The following is a 20,949-nucleotide window of genomic DNA, read 5'->3' as shown; positions in this document are numbered from 1 at the left end:
GAATACAGCTGTATAATATACTTAGAATAAAGTTATAATAATACTTATATTTTACCAGATTCTACTCCCTAAAGGAGTTCTCTGGGATTTTTATACTTATGGCCTATCCATAGGATATGTCAGATCAGCAGGGTCCAACTCTCAGCACCCCCGCTGATACACCTGTAGCTGTTCTGCAGTAGCTCTGGCACCAGAAATAAACATCACCATCCACTGTGTAATAGACTGAGCTTACCACTTCAGTGCTGCTCCAATTCACTTCACTAAGAGCATGACTGTTCCTAAGGATAGGCCATCAACATAAAAATAAAATATAAAAACCCCTTTAAGTGCACTGAAGGTTGAACTTGACTTCACTTAAGAAGCAAAACTGACAATACAAATTCCTATTCACACTACTCTTGATTATAAAAGCTTGACAAAATATGTTTGCACTGCTCTCCCCAGCCCCTGTCTAGTGCTGTCAGCAGTTTCCCTTTAACAGAAAGAGTAAAAAATAAAGTACCTATGGTCTCCGTTATTTCTATGTTTGCTATTCCAAAGTCTTCTGCTCACAGCTGATGGTGGAGGAGATGTGGGTAGAGGAGGTGGAGGTATACAGGGAAGTGGAGGTAAGTCCCTTTTCCGAAGGCTGGTTCCAATGGGACCCACCTCCCCTTCATGTCGGAAAGTCCTTCTTGGTTTGGGTAAAGGGTTGATAGGTAATGTCTTCTCTGGTGCCCCTGGTTCTGTATATACATTGTCTATATTGCTGGTCCTTCTAGATAGCCTTCCCTCTCCCACTGTCCCAAAAATTGGTTCTGCATTCTCAGAATCAGAACCCCATTTCGTTTTTGACCCGGGTTTGTTTTCCTGATCCTTAGAATCCAACAAACATTGCGGTGAATAGTAGGTTCCTGGCAATTGTGGCAGTCCCTCCACTGGTCCATCCTTCAATGAACGCTCAAACTTTTTAATATGACTCAATACCGTTGCCTGGTCTTTCTTGGCGCTCACGACTTGCTCCTTGCTTTCTGCAATTAGGCTAGTTTCAGATTTTTTCTCTAGTTTCATAGAGTCTTTTTGTTCAATGTCTTTGTTGTCCATTTCCCAGCTAAACATCCTTTTGAAGCTTCCTTTTTGACGGTTCTTGACATCATCCACATTCGTATCTCCAAAAGTAGTACCAAAGGAATCCTGCCTCTTCACCTGTACAGACTCCTTCCTGCTCAGAACCGGGGACTGCGTCTCACGTTTACCTTCCCATTCGGAAATCTTATCTTTGATGCTTGATGTTTTCTTCAGTGCGATCTTTTGGGGTAACGGGGAAGACTTGCTATTCGATAACTGTTTCTTAAGTATTAGTCCTGGATCTTTGATGTTAATCTCCATCATTGGGTCATTGATGGTCATTTTGTTGCTGAGCATGTTCTGCTGTAAACCTTTTGTGCCTTTACTTCTTGGCTGGTTCTCCAGAACCTTCAGAGGACTTTCTCCCAGATGAATGTCTAGATTATATGTTACAGAGTCAGATTTATTTACAGTTTGACTTTTTACACTCAAGTGAAGCTGAGGAGGTTCAAGTTTTTTCCAAATCCCAGAGTTTTCTTTACCTGCTGGCGTTGCCCTGGTGAGACAAGACACATGGTACAATTACTGTCATAGAAGTAATAATTTTTCAGGCAAAGGATGCTAATTGTTTCAGGATCACTGAGGAGTCTAATAACTGCATTAAATAGGCATTTAAGGAACGACAGTGGAGATGAGTTTCAGTAATTACCTATACAGCTAGGTTTCTGTCACCCTCCATAAAACACAGATTCGTTTGAATACAAATGCTGTGGTGGTCATGTATGAAGATGGTTCTGAGGAGTTACTGAAGGACAATGGACTTGAGAACAATTGACAAAACTACCTCATAGTTCACTCTAACAGTGCACTAATTACATCTATAACAGTCTTTCAATGAGAAGGAGAAACTTTCTCCAGAAACATATTCAAAGATTATCCAACATAGTCCTAAAGAAGAATAAATCTAAGAACACTTCTAACTTTGTGGGCTCCTTAGCTCCAGGTAACCACCAATAGGTCCTTTTCCAGAAAGTACTGGTTTCATGTGGCCATAATAGGGCAGATTTTTATCAATTTATGTTTGCAACACCTGGACCAGTTAAAGGGGTTGTCCGGGTTCAGCTCTGACCTCCATTTTCACCCAGGCAGCTCCCCTGACTTAAGCATCGGAGCAGTGCATGCTCCGATACTCTCCTTTGCCCTGCACTAGATCGCGCCGGGCAAGGGCTCTTTTGTTTATAATAACACACTGCCGGGCGGAAGCTTCCGCCCGGCAGTGTGTTCGGTGACGTCACTGGCTCTGATGGGCGGGCTTTAGCGCTGCCCTAGCCGTTTTACTGGCTAGTGCAGCGCTAAAGCCTGCCCATCAGTGCCGGTGACGTCACCGGGCTCCCTGAGCAGCCGGAAGAAGAGTATAAGAAAACAGTATAGTATAAGAAAACAGTCACTTCTGGCTAAGAATTTCCTAAATGAAAACGGGGCTTCATAAATATGTGGTAAAGGTAGGTCATGCATGTATGTAATATGTATGTCACTCTAGTACTATTACACCAATGTCCCCAACCCCTTTAAGTGGATTATCTTAGATCATCATAGAGTTTTATGGTGATCTAAGTTTGGTACACCATATACACTCACCTAAAGAATTATTAGGAACACCTGTTCTATTTCTCATTAATGCAATTATCTAGTCAACCAATCACATGGCAATTGCTTCAATGCATTTAGGGGGGTGGTCCTGGTCAAGACAATCTCCTGAACTCCAAACTGAATGTCAGAATGGGAAAGAAAGGTGATTTAAGCAATTTTGAGCGTGGCATGGTTGTTGGTGCCAGACGGGCCGGTCTGCTCAGTTACTGCTCAATCTGCTCAGTTACTGGGATTTTCATGCACAACCATTTCTAGGGTTTACAAAGAATGGTGTGAAAAGGGAAAAACATCCAGTATGCGGCAGTCCTGTGGGCAAAAATGCCTTGTGGATGCTAGAGGTCAGAGGAGAATGGGCCGACTGATTCAAGCTGATAGAAGAGCAACGCTGACTGAAATAACCACTCGTTACAACCGAGGTATGCAGCAAAGCATTTGTGAAGCCACAAAACGCACAACCTTGAGGTGGATGGGCTACAACAGCAGAAGACCCCACCGGGTACCACTCACCTCCACTACAAATAGGAAAAAGAGGCTACAATTTGCATGAGCTCACCAAAATTGGACTGTTGAAGACTGGAAAAATGTTGCCTGGTCTGATGAGTCTCGATTTCTGTTGAGACATTCAAATGGTAGAGTCCGAATTTGGCGTAAACAGAATGAGAACATGTATCCATCCTCTGGCTACTTCCAGCAGGATAATGCACCATGTTACAAAGCTCGAATCATTTCAAATTGGTTTCTTGAACATGACAATGAGTTCACTGTACTAAAATGGCCCCCACAGTCACCAGATCTCAACCCAATAGAGCATCTTTGGGATGTGGTGGAACGGGAGCTTCGTGCCCTGGATGTGCATCCCTCAAATCTCCATCAACTGCAAGATGCTATCCTATCAATATGGGCCAACATTTCTAAAGAATGCTATCAGCACCTTGTTGAATCAATGCCACGTAGAATTAAGGCAGTTCTGAAGGCAAAAGGGGGTCCAACACAGCATTAGTATGGTATTCCTAATAATTCTTTAGGTGCGTGTAGTATAGTGAATATAAGTCTCCAGTACAAACTTGAGTATGCATTAATCACTTTTATATTGGTTGTATTGTGATAAATTATCCTGTTTTTTTTTTCAATCGATAAACCTGTATATTACATACGGTCCACCTATATAAGTGACTGCTGAACTTTCTAGATTATGAGATGAACCGTCTTTGCCAAAGGATTTGTAGGATATAGGTCAACCCCCCCAAGAGATTCAGTCGTATTTTACAGTCTCATAGTCTTAGTCATGGATTTATAGCAATCAACTCTCTGTTTTCTGACATTTGAAATTCTTTGTGGTGTAATTTATGACAAGAACACTGCTCTATCTCAGCCGTCTAGTCATGGAAGAAAGGAAACCTTCTGATGTATGGAGATGTGTTTGCCAGTGTGTACTAAGTACTGGAGCAAATATTTCTAGTTTTGCATTTAATGAGCATTCCTGTGCTTAGTGTATTTAACCATGGATAGGGATTGTATAGCATAAAAAAGAATGGCCAGGAAGAAGGTATGCAAATTAGCTATGCCTCTGAATGCTACCTAAAGTATTGTAGCTATCCTATAAGTCAATGCTTGACCTTTTAAATAGGCATGACTTGGGTAATAATTAAGCCAGCATCTCATCTGCAGACAGCTGTTTCGGGGTGATTGCCCCTCATCAGTGTGGAGCAAAGTAGTGGCTTCCAGAAACATTGGAACACCTTTCCATGAGTTGTATCTGGCATTGTACTGGGACACTAGTTCCTTTTGTCCTATGTAGGCCAATATTCCTATAAGAATAGCTACAATGGTAAACATTTATTTTACTTCAATTACCCTTTAAAGTACATCCACACGTCGTGTATACACTGTGGATTTTTAACTGCAGAATTATGGGTGGAAAATCTGTTGCGTTCTACAGTAGCAGCAATATGGATGAGTAGAATCCACATGAATACAGACATATGGTGCAGATTTTAAATCCAATGCTGCCATTTTCACCCTCTACAATGCAGACGCGGTGGAAGTTGCGTCAACTCTACAGCAAAATCCACATATAAGCGGATTTTGGCAAGGATTTGTCGAGGATCCTCTGCAAAATCTGCAGCAAATTACGTCCCATGTGGATGTTTCCACACCTCCAAGCTAAAGTGGTAAATTGGTACCCCACCCAGCATTCAATACCAGGAGCTCATGCCCTGGTAGCCTATTAACTGCTATGCCCATACACACAGTTTTTGCGTTTATACTTTTTTTTTTTGCATTTAAGGGTTTTTTCGGGATCCAGCAGATCCTGCAAAGCCACCTTAGTTACACAGGACACAACTGTAGGAGAAAGTTTGTAATATACTAACTGTTGTGTGAATCGGCCACCTGGGAACCCGGTCACGTGATGGTTTTCATGTGACTCGCTTCTGCCAGCTCCTGAACCCGCCTCATCTGCGCAAGCGCCAGAGAGATGAGTAGTTTTGGCCCCATTCACAACAGAAGTGAAGTCGTGTTCAGAGTAAAAGTCGGAAACCTGGAAAAGGACGTAACCTAGGCAAAAGCTGGATTTTCAAAAGAGGAGCATCCCATGCCTGGATGCCTAAGCAGCTGATTGGTGCAACTTTGGAATGGTAAAATATATTACAAACTTTCTCCTACAGGGGTGTTCTGTGTAATTAAGATGGCTTTGCTGAATCCGCTGGGGTCCAGAAAAAAACCCTTAATGCTCTGCCGTGAATTTATTAATAGACTTTTAATATAAAGGGTTAATGAACTCTATAAACATCCATTTTATCATTTCCTGCGGTTCCGACAAGTAGAGGATGCTGAGAAAAGAAAGAAAACACAAAACGCTTCGGCAGCAGATTGAATTCTTAATATGTGTATGAGTCAGCAAACAGAGAAACCATTCTAAACTCTCACATCTCCTGGCTCCAAACTCTAAAAGCACAGTGGAAAGAAAAAGTGAAAACCCGTACTTGGTGAGGCCGAGAAACCGCAAGCCACAACCGCGGTGACGGATGGGAGGAAGAAGACCAGAGCAACAAATGGCTTGTAATCCATACTCTGCTGGGACAGGCTGAGCGATGCCATTCATACTGTAACTAGGGAATATAGTCATATATTAGGGGGGCATGCTGGATCTCATGAAGTATCTGCCAGATAAACGGTTTGTAGTAAGGGTTCAGACTGACTCTGAAATGCAGACATAATACCTCATGAGACGCTACCAGTGGTTTCATGTTTTTGCGTCACTTCTGCATCCAGCTTTTCCGAGGAAGAAGATGCAGCAATTCCCTGGGAAATATCCTACACGTTCTCTTTTTCAGTGTACGCCTGTTCCATCACATAAGCATAGGGTGAACTGGTTATTCCCATCTGGACATCTATGGCCTATCTACAGTATATGCCGTAAAAGTCCTATAGTTTCGCCAGAACAAGGTCTGTCTTGCAGCTGCTGTGAATGGAGAGCCACATATGCAAAAATCTCTCCATTCATTTGAATGGGATTTTCATAAAAGATATGCACAGGTCCCAGAGGTGGGAGCTATAATTATTGCACATTTAAAGGGGTTATCCAAACCCTATAATGCCCCCAGATGGGAATTTCCCTTTAAATGATAAAGTTCTAGCTGCTTCTGGTCACCACTAGAGGGAGTTCAGGAGCTTATTGCATATAATACATGCCCAGTATACAATAGCTGACTGGAATTGCTCCCCTCTGCTCAACCATTCATTCCCAATAATTGCCTGTAAACTGGCAAGTGTAAAAGGACCATTATTGTTAAAGAGATCATTTGCGTATTAGTACATTTTTCCCAATTCAGCAATAGTCATAAAATAAGGTATACTGACCCTATTAATCTCCCACCACTTGAGCGCTGCCAGTTCAATCCTCCAGGCCAGATTTTGTCTATTTTGCTTTGCTACAGAGTTCACATGCCCGTAGTATACTGACCGCTGCGGCCAGTCATTGGCTGCATAGCATTAAAGCTACTGACCGGTGGATAACAGCAGTAGCAAAGGAAGTGTCAGGGAATGAGATGGGCACGCGTACCGTATTTTATTATTTTATGACAATTGCTGGCACGTAAGAATTTTTCTTAATAAGTGGGGCAACCCCTTTAATTCCTGGCATAGCATTTATCCCAAGACCAATATTATCTGTATTGTATCTGAGCAGGGTTCCTGCCCAAAATATATTGCCAGCCTGGCAATTTCCCAATCCTGGCACTTAATAGTAACCCCACCCTACCTCAAAATACCAAAGACAAGACTGACCCTGTTCAAAACATAGCCAGTCCACATGTCAGTGCTAAATGTAATCAGACTGCTATATTCCTATTTGTTTTCAACTTAATCACTATATAATAAAAAGTTCAGCAACTTTTTTTTGATATACTTCGAGTTTCAGTTCCTCACCTTTTTCAAGATCTCTACATGCTGTTAGTGAACGGGAACAATCTTTTATCCGGAGTTAAAGGGGTTATCCAAAGTCCGGGTCCCTCGTATATATTATACTTACCGGCTCCCCGGCACCCACGTTGCTCCAGATCCATGCACGGCCACTGCTGCATCTCCCCACCACACGGATCAAAACATTGTCGAGGGGGGGGGGAGCAACCGATAGCAGGCCATGGCAGCTAGGGAGGCTCCCTCCGTCGCGGCCTGCTATTGGCTGCTCTCCCCCCCATCGCCAGATGGTTTGATCTATGCGACAGGGAGATGCAGCGGTGGCCGTGCAGGGATCTGGAGCGAGGCGGGTGCCTGGGGACAGACCTCTCAGAGAATAGTCTAGACTGGATACAACTATAACAAACCCTCAGCTGTGAGAAGTATTACTTCTGTACAAGCCACCTTCATGTATAAGCACACCCCCTTTGTACGGCTTTGATTGACATTTAGGTAACAATTTATAGACCTTACCTGTGGCTGAAAAGATGCACAGCGTGATTCTTATTCCTGGTCACCTCAGCAGCCCGTCTCACAGTCATTGTGTCAGCATTTGACGTTACACCCGCTCCCCTGTAATAAAACAATAACCAAATGTTATCTTTTTGGTTTTGGTGCTGTAAGTATAATAAAATAACTGGGTTATCCCATGACTGATGCAAAAAAAGGAAAATCGGACATCATATAGTACATGACAATGTCTTTCTAAACTAGAACCAGCCCTGTATACCTCCCATTTCTCCAATTGCTCTGCTAGATTTAGTCCAAGTGACAGCTCAGGGGCATGTCCTTTCTCAGAGGGTGTGTTCTTTCTGCTGCAGCTCTCTCCCTATCACAGCTCAGGGGGCGTGTTCTTCTGCTACAGCTCTCTCCCTCTAGGGCCAACTTCACACAAGTGTATATTCAAGTATTGTGAGAAATACTCTCTGTGTCAGAGGTATTGTCACGGTTTCCCTGGCCGCCACTGTCTCAATGCGGCAGCAGTGTCCGGTTTCCAGGGGAAACGACATTGTGATGCAGTCATCTCAGCCTGGGGCCAATGAAGGAGCGCATCAGAGCATTAGGGTATTAGAGCATTAGGATGTGTAGGGAAGCCAGTTGGAGACAATTCCCAGCTCTTTATAAGGCTACATTTAGATGACCATAAGTGTTTTGCGATCCACAAATTGCGTATCAGCAAAACACAGATACAGGCAGTGTGCGTTCCGCATATTGTGGAGCACACAGGGCCAGCCCAGTATAGAAATGCCTATTCTTGAATAGGACATGCTCTATATTTTTTGTGTGGCCGTGGAATGGAACTACGGAGGTGGACAGCACACGGTGTGCTGTCCGCATCTTTTGCGGCCCCATTGAAATAAATGGGTCTGCACCCGTTCCGCAAAATTGCGGAACGGACGTGGACCCAGAAATATGGTCGTCTGAATGCACCCTAAGGGCTGTTTCACACGAGCGGATGCCGTGCGTGTCATCCGCAGAGTGAATGACAGCCAAGCCCCACACTGGACAGCAGAGACACTGAGCATTAACATGATTGATAATGCTCCGTGCCTCTCTGTGATCTTTTTACAAAATCACGGTGAGATAAAGTTGTCACACTGATTTTGTAGCAAAAAGATCACAGAGAGGCATGGAGCTTGGAGCATTATCAATCATGTTAATGCTCCGTGTTTCTGCTGTCCTGCGGGGCTTGGCTGTCATTCACGCTGTGGATGACACACACGGCATCCACTCGTGTGAAACAGCCCTAAGGCTTGGTTCACACCTGAGCGTTTTACAGCGCGTTCCTACACGCTGTAAAACGCTCAACAAGCAAAAACCAATGCTTCCCTATCGGCATGGTTCTCACCTGAGCGTTTAACAGCGCGTACGATCGCACTGTAAAACGCCCGACGCCCCAAGAAGTACAGGAGCTTCTTTGGGGCGTCTTGTCGCGCGTTCCCGTACATAGACTTCCGGGAACACGCGACAATGGGCGTTCGCTTGTTCCGGAGCCGCGATTGTAAACGCGCATACAATCGCGCATAGAGAGCGCTCCATCCCGTACGCTCAGGTGTGAATGCAGCGTAAGTCCTGTAGGTGTAGGTGCAGGTGCCGGTGAATTTCTGTTCCTCTGGCTCCCCCTGCTGTTCCTTTGTGGTATTGCGTTTACTTTGGCTGTGACTTCTGGATCTGGTATTGTGACTACTGGCAATTTGGTCTTGTATTGCTCTCCTGGTTTTTTACTTTTGGCATGTCTGGCTCTCTCGTTTGCTTCTGTCGTTCTTGGCACTTCAGTGACTGGCTGGCTTGTGACCCTGGTACTGTACGACTACTATTACTATTATAGGGACCATAGACCAGTTGTGGGGTCACCGCTTAGGATGACCATGCAAATAGGCAGGGATAGTGGGTCTGGGGAGTTTTACGGCTACACTATCCCTGTGTGTGCCTGCTGCACTGCCATCATATCCTGACAGGTATTTCCCGTCCTGAATGCTGCTCCTGTGACATGGACCCACGGCATTATAATGGTTTATAATGCTGTGTGTCTCTGCCCGACCTCAACTGTACTCACATAATACAGCCAGTACAAATCATAGAGATCAGGCAGGAAGATCAGGAAGACACAGCATTATAATGTTATGAGTCCATGTCATAGGACACATGGAGAGTATTTCTCGCACTGAAAATGCTTGTGTGAAATTGGCCTCCGGCAGAGGATCTCAGTATCGTATAAAAAAAAAAAAGGTTCCATTTGGTCCTCATGCATTCTGAATGGAAAGAGATCTGTTCAGGTTGCATCATGATGTCTACCGTTCCGTTAGCATTCCGTTTTGTGACCGGACACAAAATCGTTGCAGACTGCGGGTTTGTGACCGGTCATAAAAACGAAAAAAAAAAAAAGCACCCGGCACTGAAAACAATGTAAGTCAATGGTGACGGATCTGCTCCTAAAAAAACGGATTAGTCACCCATTGACCTTCAATGTATATAGTGACGGATGCATTTTTTTCCGTTTTGATTTCACACAACCGCATCCTAATGGAACGGATGCATCCTGATGTGCAAAATCAAAATGGATCTGTTTAATTCCGGCATTGAGATCCCCTCCCGGATCTCAATACTGGAATTACCAAGGCATGCGTGAAAGTAGCCTGCATACAACTATATTCAGACACTTTCTGCTATCTCCTACCTGCCCCCTCTTTAGTGTATATATCTCTTAGGCCCCTTGCACACGACTGTATGGCTTTTTCTGTATTTTACTGTCCGCAAAAAACGGATCCACAAAAAATATGGATTACGTCCGTGTGCATTCAGTTTTTTGAACAGTACTATCCTTGTCCGTTAGGCGGACAATAATAGGACATGTTCTATCTTTGAACGGAACTGAAAATCGGAAATTCGGAAACGGAAGGCATACGGAGTACCTTACGTTTTTTTGCGATCCATTGAAATGAATGGTTTCGTATACGGTCCATATACGGAAAGCAAAAAATGGAACGGAAATGGAAAGAGGCCTTATACATAGTCTTGAGTACCTGGATTTGCACAAAAGAGGAAGGCAAACAAATTTAGCTAGCTCAAAATGCAGCTGAGCGGAAAGTACCATGTTATACCCTTGTGAGCTGTGCTTTCCTCTTATGTTAGGCTGTCCCAGAAGTATGCACTACTCTACTCACAAAAAGTTAGGGATATTTGGATTTTGGATGAAATTTATGGAAAACGCAAAAAGTTTACGCTACAGTGATATTACATCATGAAAGTAGGGCATTTAAGTAGGAGCATGCAATGGAGATTTCCTTATTTCAAACAATTTATTGAAACAAAAGCCAACACCAGTGGTGGGTATACCCCACAAAAAATGTCAGTGTATGAATAACTTGTCATGTGGTCTTGAGAATCAATTACAGCTTGACAACGATGTCTCATGCTGTTCACGAGTTGACTTATTGTCTGCTGAGGCATGGCATCACACTTTTCTTGAAGGGCAGCCCTCAGGTCATTGAGGTTCTGGGGTAAAGAGTTATAAGCCTCTACACGACGACTCAGTGGATCCCATACGTTTTCAATTGGATTCAGGTCTGGAGAAAGTTCAGGCCACTACATTTGAGGTCCCCCAGGCTCCAGCAGCCGTTCCCTAATGATGCGACCTCTATGAGCTGGCGCATTGTCGTCCATGAAGATGGAATTAGGCCTGTGTTGTTCATGCAGAGGCACAATGACTGGATTACTGATGTTATTCAAGTAGTATGGGCTTGTCACTGTACCATTCACACAGTGTAGGGCAGTTCTGTATTGACTAGACACACCTGCCCACACTGTAACACCACGACCACCAAAAGCTCGTCAGTGGCTGATACATAGTGCTCTCCTTGACGTCTCCAACATCATTGGCGGCCATAATGTCATGGTCATATTGTTGTTTGACCGTCACGCGGTTGCGGTGCAGACTGGTTGCCGGTGGCAACGTGTTGTTGTCGGTTTGGACGTGCATTTCCCCTTTAAGGTGTGTCTCCCTGCTGTTTGGTGAGCGAGGGGTTATTCCTCTAGCTAGTGGGGATTTAGGTGTATCCTAGGTGTGGCCACTAGCTTGACTATCTGTGGCATCCTGGCTGGGGGCAGTGGTACTCCAGCCTTGTTTGGTGATGGAGCTCTGCTCCTTTCCTGGGGAAACTTGCCTAGTTCTTGAGGGCCACCTTGTTGGAGATAAATTGTCTTCCTTTTGTATGCTCCTTATACCCTACCTCCCTTTTTGTATGTTAGGTGTAGGTTTATGTTCAGGGTGTGTTGTACGTCTTGATTGTTGTTACATGTCTGGGCTGTTGTTGGTGTTTGTCCCTGCATGTATGTAAGACGTTTTCCCTGTGTGTTGTGTCCTCCGGAAGGGGGTTGGTTTCCCGGAGAGGTGAACCACTAGCCTGTATGCAGCGCTGCCTGGGGCTGCCATGCACCTTGCGGCATGGGGTTCCTGGCGGAGTCTGGTGTGCTGGATACCTGTGTGAGTTACTGGTACGGCGTCCTGTTTGGTGTTAGGGCTCCTGTACGTATGCACGGGTTCCAGTCGTGGAGACTTCGGCAGGTAAGTGTGTTGTCTTGTGTTCTTACCTGCCGATCCTCTTGCTGTGTATGGTCTCTCCTTTTCCCTGCTATTAGGTCTTTAGAGACTCTTGTTCTTCCGTGTCTTGGATGAACAGGACATCTCCCCCCTGCTCCTATCTGATGGATTATCAGTGCGACTCAGGGTCCCAGGTTTCCATGGTATGAGCTGTCCACCCATCGGGGTCCGCTTATATGGTGAGGAGTCAGGGAGAGGATTAGGGATGCTATTGGAGATGACCTGCTTCCCTTTTCCTGGCTTCTTGGCCTAGCAGCTATCTCTTATCCCTTTACATTGTACGGTGGGGGGTTTTCCCCACTCCCCACCGTGACACATAATTTCTGCTCAGCATGAATCGACTTTCATCAGTGAACAGCACTGAGGCCCACTGGTCCCTCGTCCAGCGTAGATGCTTCCTGGCCCATGCAAGACAATAAATGACGCCTGTGACTGGTGGTGTGGTCAGGTACCATTGCAGGTCGTCTAGCACGCTGATGTAAATGGTTTTGAATGGTCTGACACTTGGGTGCCTCTCACCTCCCTTAAATGTGCCTGGAGTTGTGTTGCATTCATCATCCGGTTCCACAGGGCATTGTTTACAATAAAGCGGTCTTCAATTTGGGATGTGGCCAAAGGACGTCCACTTGTATGCCTTTCTGTGACTCTTCCAGTCTCTCTGTATCTCTCTTGTAACCTGCTGATGACACTCTGTGACACTCTAAGCTCAGTGGCCACTTCTGTCTGAGAACATCCTGCTTGAAGCCTCGCAATGGCGAGGTACTGTTGTTCAGTGATGGCCAGTTCACCCATCTTAACTCACAAGTCCGGCGATGCACAGGTAAGCCCTTACCTGTGCCTGCGCCGCGAGCCGGTCTGAAACAAATGCGGTCACCGGGAGCAGGCAGTTCCGAGAACAGCCGCCGCTATTCTCGAAACTGCCTGCTCCCGGTGACCGCATTTGATTTCAGACCGGCTCGCGGCGCAGGCAAAAGTAAGGGCTTACCTGTGCATCACCGGACTTGTGGGTTAAGATGGCAGCCCGCATGTGTTCGCGGGCGAACACTGCGAACTGGCCATTACTGCTGGGGATCAATTGTTAGGTGTCGTCTTGGTCTCATGATGTCAAAATGTGAACAGCATGATGAGGAGGACTGTTTAAATACCAATTCTATTTGAACCAGGATATTTATTGGGCGATTTATGGATCAAACACCTGTTGTGAATTTTGCAGTTAAGCACAGTTGGACATGCGTTCAGTTGGACAGTGCATTCAAATGTTTAGAGAAGGTCACATTAAGTTCACTTGTAGAGTGCATTTTAGGTTCATCCTGAAATAGATAAGCCAAATATCCCTAACTTTTTGTGAGTAGTGTACATCTTACAGCAGTTGTTTTTAATGAGCAATTATTTAGTCATAGTCACCCAAGCTGCATAGTCTTTACTTTCACTTCCCTATGTCCTTGCTCTACATTTCCCAGAATTCAATGCAGTGTAGAACGGTAACTCGAAGCTGTCCCAATGCAAAATTCATAACTGAGGCCCCCCCCCCCCCCACGTATCATGGACCATTTATACTGATGTCTTTTCTATATGGCAGAATGGCCTCAGGGCCCCTTCAGACATCAGCAGGTTGGTCCATTTCCTCACCCACTTGTTTGCCAACAATGCATAGGCTGGACTCCCTCTCTCTAAGGGCCAATGGCCGTTACGTGGTCTGCCTTTGTGCTATGTATACCACTGGCCTGCATTTTAATGGAGTAGAAAATATATCATATCGTGTATCATAGAAATAAGATTTACATTACAGCTTTATTTCTAAAAAGGTTAGATCTCCTTTACATACTCCCTAACAGTTCCATTATTTGTGAGACTGTCCCATGAGAGGGACAGCAAAGATATGGGACTTATTCAGATCTGTATACATTTTGGGGGCGTTCTTCATCTGACTGCGGTGGGGTTTTGTGTAAGAGTGTCACTTGAATATTTTCAAGCAACCATGCTCTACTATTCTTGCATGAGACCATGACACAACCCGAGTTTCAGTCCGCTCCATCGCTGGTCATTGCACACAATGACCTCACCCTGAGACTGAAACATATTAACCCTATAACTACACACTAAAGTGCACAGCGTTCCAGGCAAGATTCCTGCGTAACCTAAGCTTCCAGCTGAGTACTCTGCCAAATGGATCTTCCTGCTCTAGTGCACCGTTGCGCCTAATTAAGTGTTACAGGGTAAAGCTGTAGTCAGCCCTGGCTGAAGGCTACATGACTTTATACAGTGCCACGAAAAACCCCAATTGTTCCACTTCAATGCCTCCTGGTTACATAACCAGACCCCTAAGCTTCATCTGATCTTCTGGATTATTATGCAAACACAGCACAGAGGGCAGAAAAATAGGTGCAGGGTATAAAAAGATTAAGGAATCTGCAACTGAGCGGCCGCCCACACATTAGTGCGATGGGACAGAAGACAAAAACAGAATTTTAAGGCTCGACTGCTTGGAAATAATCAAGGATGACTTTAGCATTACACAGCTGCTAGGCAAACAGACATTCAAAGTGCATGATGACTCTATGAGACACCTCCACAAAAACCACATCTCAGGGCCTGAAAGTCAATTTCAACCATGTCATTTGTAGGTTCAATATTTGCGCTGATCTGATCTGCAAATGTTTAGATATCTCCTCAATCGAGTCGTAAGAATCGTTTCATCTCATCAAGCAGAGTTTTGCAACTGATGCCCTTGATGCTACCGGCGCTGCCCCTGCCGCTGACATCTCGGGTGGCCCTGACAACCTTGTGCCTGCGCTACTGCTCTGAGTAGCAGCGCAAGCGCAGAGGCTCTTCTTTCATTGCTGGAGCAGCAGCAACAGTACATGTGCCACTACACTTCTGGGTAGCGGATATGAGAGGTCGTGTGATTTCCATGCCTCCTCAAGTCAGAGCTGACAGCCTGAAGGGACCTACACAATAAAATATGGTGTGTGTGTATATTTCTGTAATTTATTTTCGTATTCCCCAAAAAACTGCGATTCTGGAGCATCTTTTCTTAGAACTCTGAGTTGTGCCATTCCTCTAGCTGTTACCATTTTCCTTGTCAAAGATGTGTGTCCTTATACAGTCTCATATCATCAGCACTGATTGGACAATATAAAATGTGTAGGCATATCCCTGTCCCTCAACTGGTAACACCCAGTTGCCAATTTATACATAACTTCCTAGGATGAATAACAGAGGATAAGGATAGCATCATTATCTGATTGGTGGGTGTTCGACTTCTGGCACCCCCACAAATCAGCCGTTTTGAGGGGTCACAATGCTTGAAAGAGCAGTGCGGTCTCTTTGCGGTATACCAAGAACAGTACCGTACATCACCTCTGGTCCTTTTATTCAAAGTGCAGAGAGAGCAGAGCCTCTAAGAGTAATGGCAACGCCCCTGTTGCTCCTAGAGGCTCGTTTACATATATTTAAAGGGGTATTCCCATCTTAGACAATGGGGGCATATCGCTAGGATATGCCTCCATTGTCTGATAGGTGCGGTTCCTACCGCTGGGACCTGCAACTATATCAAGAACGGAGCGGGGAGCGCTGTGGCTGGAGGACCCCAGATTTGCCGGGATCCGTCCACTACAAAGCGCTTATCCCCGCCTCTCCCATAGAAGTTAATGGGAGCGTGCCGCGCATGCGCGGCCCCTGCACCCATTCATTTCTATGGGGCAGACTGCAATAGCCGAGCCAGCGCTCGGCTATTTTCTGCGGCTCCATAGAAATTAATGGAGGGCGGCTGCGCATGTGCAGTGCGCTCTCCTTCACTTTTGGGGCTCCGTTCTCGATATAGGTGCGGGTCCCAGCGGTGGGACCAGGACCTATAGCGATATGCCCCCATTGTCTGAGAGGAGAAAACCCCTTTAAGGGTTTCTGTCATCAGAAAAATCGTTATGTAGCTGACTGACATTAGCAATGTGCTAATGTTAGCAGAACATAACTGTATGACTTATATCTCCCTGCCTGTCACCGTTTGGCACGCCCTTGTAAAGGTGATTGACATCCTTGGTCTACTAATACTACAATGAACGGCGCAGGCGCAGGATTTGCGGGGCACGGAGGAGACCGAGGATGTCAATCACCTTTACAAGGGCGTGCCAAACAGTGAGAGGACGGACCCTCTAGGTGCTGCAGCAACGCCCCACTAGCACCTAGAGGCTCATTTGCATATTATAAAAGTCATTATTTAGCGCGAACGGCGGCAGGCAGGGAGATATAAGTCATACAGTTATGTTCTGCTGACATTAGCACATCGCTAATGTCAGTCAGCTACATAACGATTTTTATGATGACAGAAACCCTTTAAAACATCATTTTCCTCAGCAATGCGGGCACATATGAACATGGGACCAACACAGATGCCTTCAGCTGCCAAGCGCATGTGCCACAGGTCAGCCAGTGTCATAGGTAGAAATCTGCTGACAGATGTCCTTTAAGACCGGAGCTCTGAATCAGGACTATGTAGCTCAGGCTGCTATGAAGATATATTGCACAGAAAGCTAGATTTAAATAGATTCACTTTGGCATGAGATGGGACCACTAGGCCCTAAACCCACCAGCGTTCCCATATTTTCCGCTCCTGGGACGCTGGTTGCATATATATGTACAGTGATGGAGGTGACGCATATGGGGCCCAGTCTATTCTATGTAGGGCCCTGGCTCTGGTATCAGCTCCTGCGCTAGTCCTGCTTACACTGTGCACATATGCTTTTCAGGCCAATGCCCCTGAACTGCAGCTTACAAACAAACTGTTCCTGCTGCACTCAAAATCAGGGAAATGCTGCACTACAGCCAAATTCTGCACTCCATTTCCCAAGAGAAATGAAGCGGTCTTGTTCCATGACGACACGCAGTCTGCCCATTAACCCCCAAGCGGCCGTTACGTAACAGCATGTCTCCGAAGGGTGATTATTGCACAAAGAAGGTCATGAGGTATCCGGACACAAATAACAGCAGGGCACCCTGCTTCCAAAACATTACCATCTGCTGCCTGGCACCACGAAGGACTGGATGAAAGAGCAAAAGTATAACTGTAAAGGGCAGATAGCTAGAATGGAAGATGTGAGAGTACGTTATAAGCCTATGACAGGCCAGACGACCAAAGCTGAAGCGGGCACACTGAAGCTCAAAGGGAAGTATTTGGTTTGTGGTTGGCAAGTATGTTGGATCTAAGGGTTGGCATTTCTCTACATGATAAATGCCACTTGCTGAAGTGAGACACCCCTTTAAGTTTGGGCTTCCATTCCCCTTTGTGACCTGCACTCACAATGACGCAGCCATTCTGCCAATCATGTGACCTCCTTCACTGATTGCCCGTCCCCTTAAACTAGTAAAGTACGTGGATATGCGCAGTAAGTCGGGCCTTCTGTTGATCATGTGACCTCCCCCCACTGGTTGACCCACCACCTTAAACTGGTTGTCCCATTAAGACAACACTCTCCTACCCACAGAATCGGGGTTAGGTGCATTGTCTGACTGGCACACCAGAAGATCCTCCCTTGGGCCCAGGCTCTGATGCCAAGAATAGGACGCATTTTCTAATTTGCGGATCGGCTGCATAGATGCGGACAGCACATAGAAACCCCCAAAATCTCATGCTCCCTCAAATTACACTCACAGCGGCCTAGGAATCTGAGGAGGAACGCGTCACGTAATGTGCGCAAAAAAATGTGGACCCAAAATACAGTTGTGTGAACGTAGCCTTATTGTAAGAAAATATGTTTGCTGCTGTTTATAACTAAATTTATATTTTGATGAATAAAACGCTGGTGGAAACATGATAAGACCGCAATTACGTGCATGTTCACCCTAGTCACACTGTGTGTGCTGTCGGCAGGGTTAAGGGTCGGCTGGAGCGGGTGAAGGGGTGGGACTGAATACCCGAGGAGATGTGGGTATTCTCTCCCAGCAGGAGACAGCTCGGGGATGAGAGCGCCATTGTTTGTCTGCAAAGTGCTGAGAGACTATTTTGGAGATATTTTACACGGGACTGATATGGTTTCCTGCTGATCAGAGGAATGGGGGGGAGGGGGGGGGGGGGTCCAGCAGGGGACTGAGGTCTGGCAAGAGAAGTTTGCTGGCTTTCTGGGACCTTGTACTGAATATCAATGTGATAGATGAAAGAAGCTGCTGGGCACAAATGCCCAAAAGCAAGTGTGCCCAGCTGTGGGAGCAGAGTCAGTGAGAAAACCCCCTCCCGAATAATACTAGCACTGATTAACTGTTTCACCACCAGAACCTGGAAAACCTATCTTTAAAATGTCTTCTGGGTCAAGGAGTAAGAAATAAGATGATAGGGATCTGTAACCATTATGTTCCCTTCAGCTGTGGAGCGTGAAGACCCCAACGTGGAGCACTGGAGCTCCTCATATCTCAGATTCCTAGGCTGCTGTGAGTGTAACTTAAGGGAGAAGGAGATTTTGGTAATTTCCAAGTATATAAATGGGGAAGATATAGCAAAACTTGCATAAAGGAAAACTGGCTTAGTTGCCCATAGCAACCAATCAGATTCCACCTTTCATTTTCCATAGGAGCTCTGAAAGATGAAAGGTGGAATCTGATTGGTTACTATGGGTTAAAGCTGTGCCTGGTGTATTTGTACAGGAAAATAAATGCAATAAATACAAATGGTGGACATTTATGAAAACGGGTGTAAATGAAAACTGGCTTAATTGCCCACAGCAACCAATCAGATTCCACCTTTTACTTTTCAGAGCTCCTCTATAAAATGAAAGGTGGAATCTGGTTGCAATGAGCAACTAAGTTTTTCTTTCCATTACACCAGTTTTGATAAATCCCTACCAATATGTATCCTACAAAACTATTGATAATTCTTCCCCATTTTGCCCCAAAAGTGATCTTGTCTGTGAGATATAATTTATAAGTCAAGTAGACCGGAAACATTTGTAACATTTAAGCCTCATGCACACGTCCGTGGAACACGGACCGCGAGATACCGGCCTGGATTCCTGCTGAGTGCAGGAGCGCACGGCGTCATTGGTTGCTATGACGCCGTGCGCCCGCTGCTGTACAGTAATACACTCGTTTTATCTATACGAGTGTATTACTGTACAGCGGCGGCGGCACGAAGCGCACAGTGTCATAGCAACCAATGACGCCGTGCGCTCCTGCACTCAGCAGGAATCCAGGCCGGTATCTCAAGGTCCGTGTTCCACGGACGTGTGCATGAGGCTTTAGTCAAACGAAAATTAAAGGGGTTGTGCCCACATTAACCTGCATGTGCTGCCGCCACTTCATTCATCTATATGGGACTGCCGGAGGTAGCAAAGTTTTGTGCTCAGCTACCTCTGGCAGTCCCATAATGAATGAATGGAGCTGCAGAGTGTAGGCTCAGTTGGGAGACACAGTCTTGTGAACAATGGGGGGGTCCCAGTGATCAGACCCCCACTGATCAGACACATGTGGATAGGGGATATGTTTTAGTCTTGGCACAACCACTGTAAGGAAAGGGGCTATCCAGGATTAGAAAAACATGGCTGCTTTCTTTCAAAAACAGCACCACACTGGTCTACAGGTTGTGTGTGGTATTACAGCTCAGTAGTCCATAGGATACATAGGGGATCATTACATAACCAGAATATCGAAACACCCCTTTAACATAACCTGGATGCTAGCTCAATTTTTCCACATGGGTAAAGGTTGCACAATATTGCAGTATTTTTAGGTGCTTTGCTATATACTATGCCCCAAAAATGGTACTTCGGCCCCCTCTTGTAATGAGTTGCTGTCCTGAGGATGTCATTTGTATCTCTGCATCATGACTTGGCGGCTTCCTGTCCTCTCTCTATATTAGTTTCCATTAAAAAAATATGGAATTGTGTACATTCAGCTCCACACGTAAGCGGAAACAGGGCTGTTTTTAGGGCAAAACCTGATCATAGAAGGAAGACCTCTGGAGAGGAACGGAGGTCAAGGGGGGACAGGGTGGAATGTTTAACCATGTGTCTGCTGTGTACACTGTGTCTTCTAGTGTTTTAATACATTTAAAAAATCTAATTGAGGGCTCACAATGTTCACACAAACATTTTTTGAGTTCCATATACGGTCCGTATACGGAACCATTCATTTCAATGGTTCCGCAAAAAAAATGGATTGTACTCTGTATGCATTCCATTTTCGTATTTCCGTTTTTCCGTTCCGTTGAAAGATAGAACATGTCCTATTATTGCCCGCAAATAACATTTTGTGGCTCCATTCAAGTCAATGGGTCCGTAAAAAATACGGAAAACATACGGAATGTACTCTGTATGTCTTCCTAATCCGTTCCGTTTTTGCTGAATCATCCATTGAAAATTTTATGCCCAGCCCAATTTTTTCTATGTAATTATTGTATACTGTATATGCCATACGGAAAAATGGAACGTAAACAGAAACACAACGGAAACAAGAAACAGAACAATGGATCTGTGAAAAACGGACCGCAAAATAGTGAAAAATCCATACGGTAGTGTGAAAGAGGCCTTATTGCCCGCAAACCACGTTCCGTGGCTCCATTCAAGTCAATGGGTCTGCAAAAAAAAAGAACAGATACGGAATGTATTCCGTATGTCTTCCGTATCTGTTCTGTTTTTGCGGAAGCATCTATTGAAAATTTTATGCCCAGCCCAATTTTTTCAATGTAATTACTGTATATGCCATAC

General features: G+C 45.2%; 1 protein-coding gene across 1 annotated transcript in view; it reads right to left on the bottom strand.

Moving 5' to 3' along the window:
• The window catches only part of DENND2A (DENN domain containing 2A), a 103,754-nt gene that overhangs the window by 47,192 nt on the left and 35,613 nt on the right, over positions 1-20,949 (bottom strand). The window contains exons 2-3 of the mRNA XM_040438762.1: positions 7,633-7,731; positions 506-1,606 (exon numbers count right to left, since the gene is read on the bottom strand). Coding sequence (XP_040294696.1) covers positions 506-1,606; positions 7,633-7,700 — 1,169 coding nt within the window. The 5' untranslated portion in view covers positions 7,701-7,731. The remainder of the gene's footprint in view (positions 1-505; positions 1,607-7,632; positions 7,732-20,949) is intronic.

This window comes from Bufo bufo, chromosome 1 (genome assembly GCF_905171765.1).
Source record: "Bufo bufo chromosome 1, aBufBuf1.1, whole genome shotgun sequence".
Lineage (NCBI taxonomy): Eukaryota > Metazoa > Chordata > Amphibia > Anura > Bufonidae > Bufo > Bufo bufo.
The sequence above is the reverse complement of the archived record's forward strand: the minus strand, read 5'-3'. Positions and strand labels throughout refer to the sequence as shown.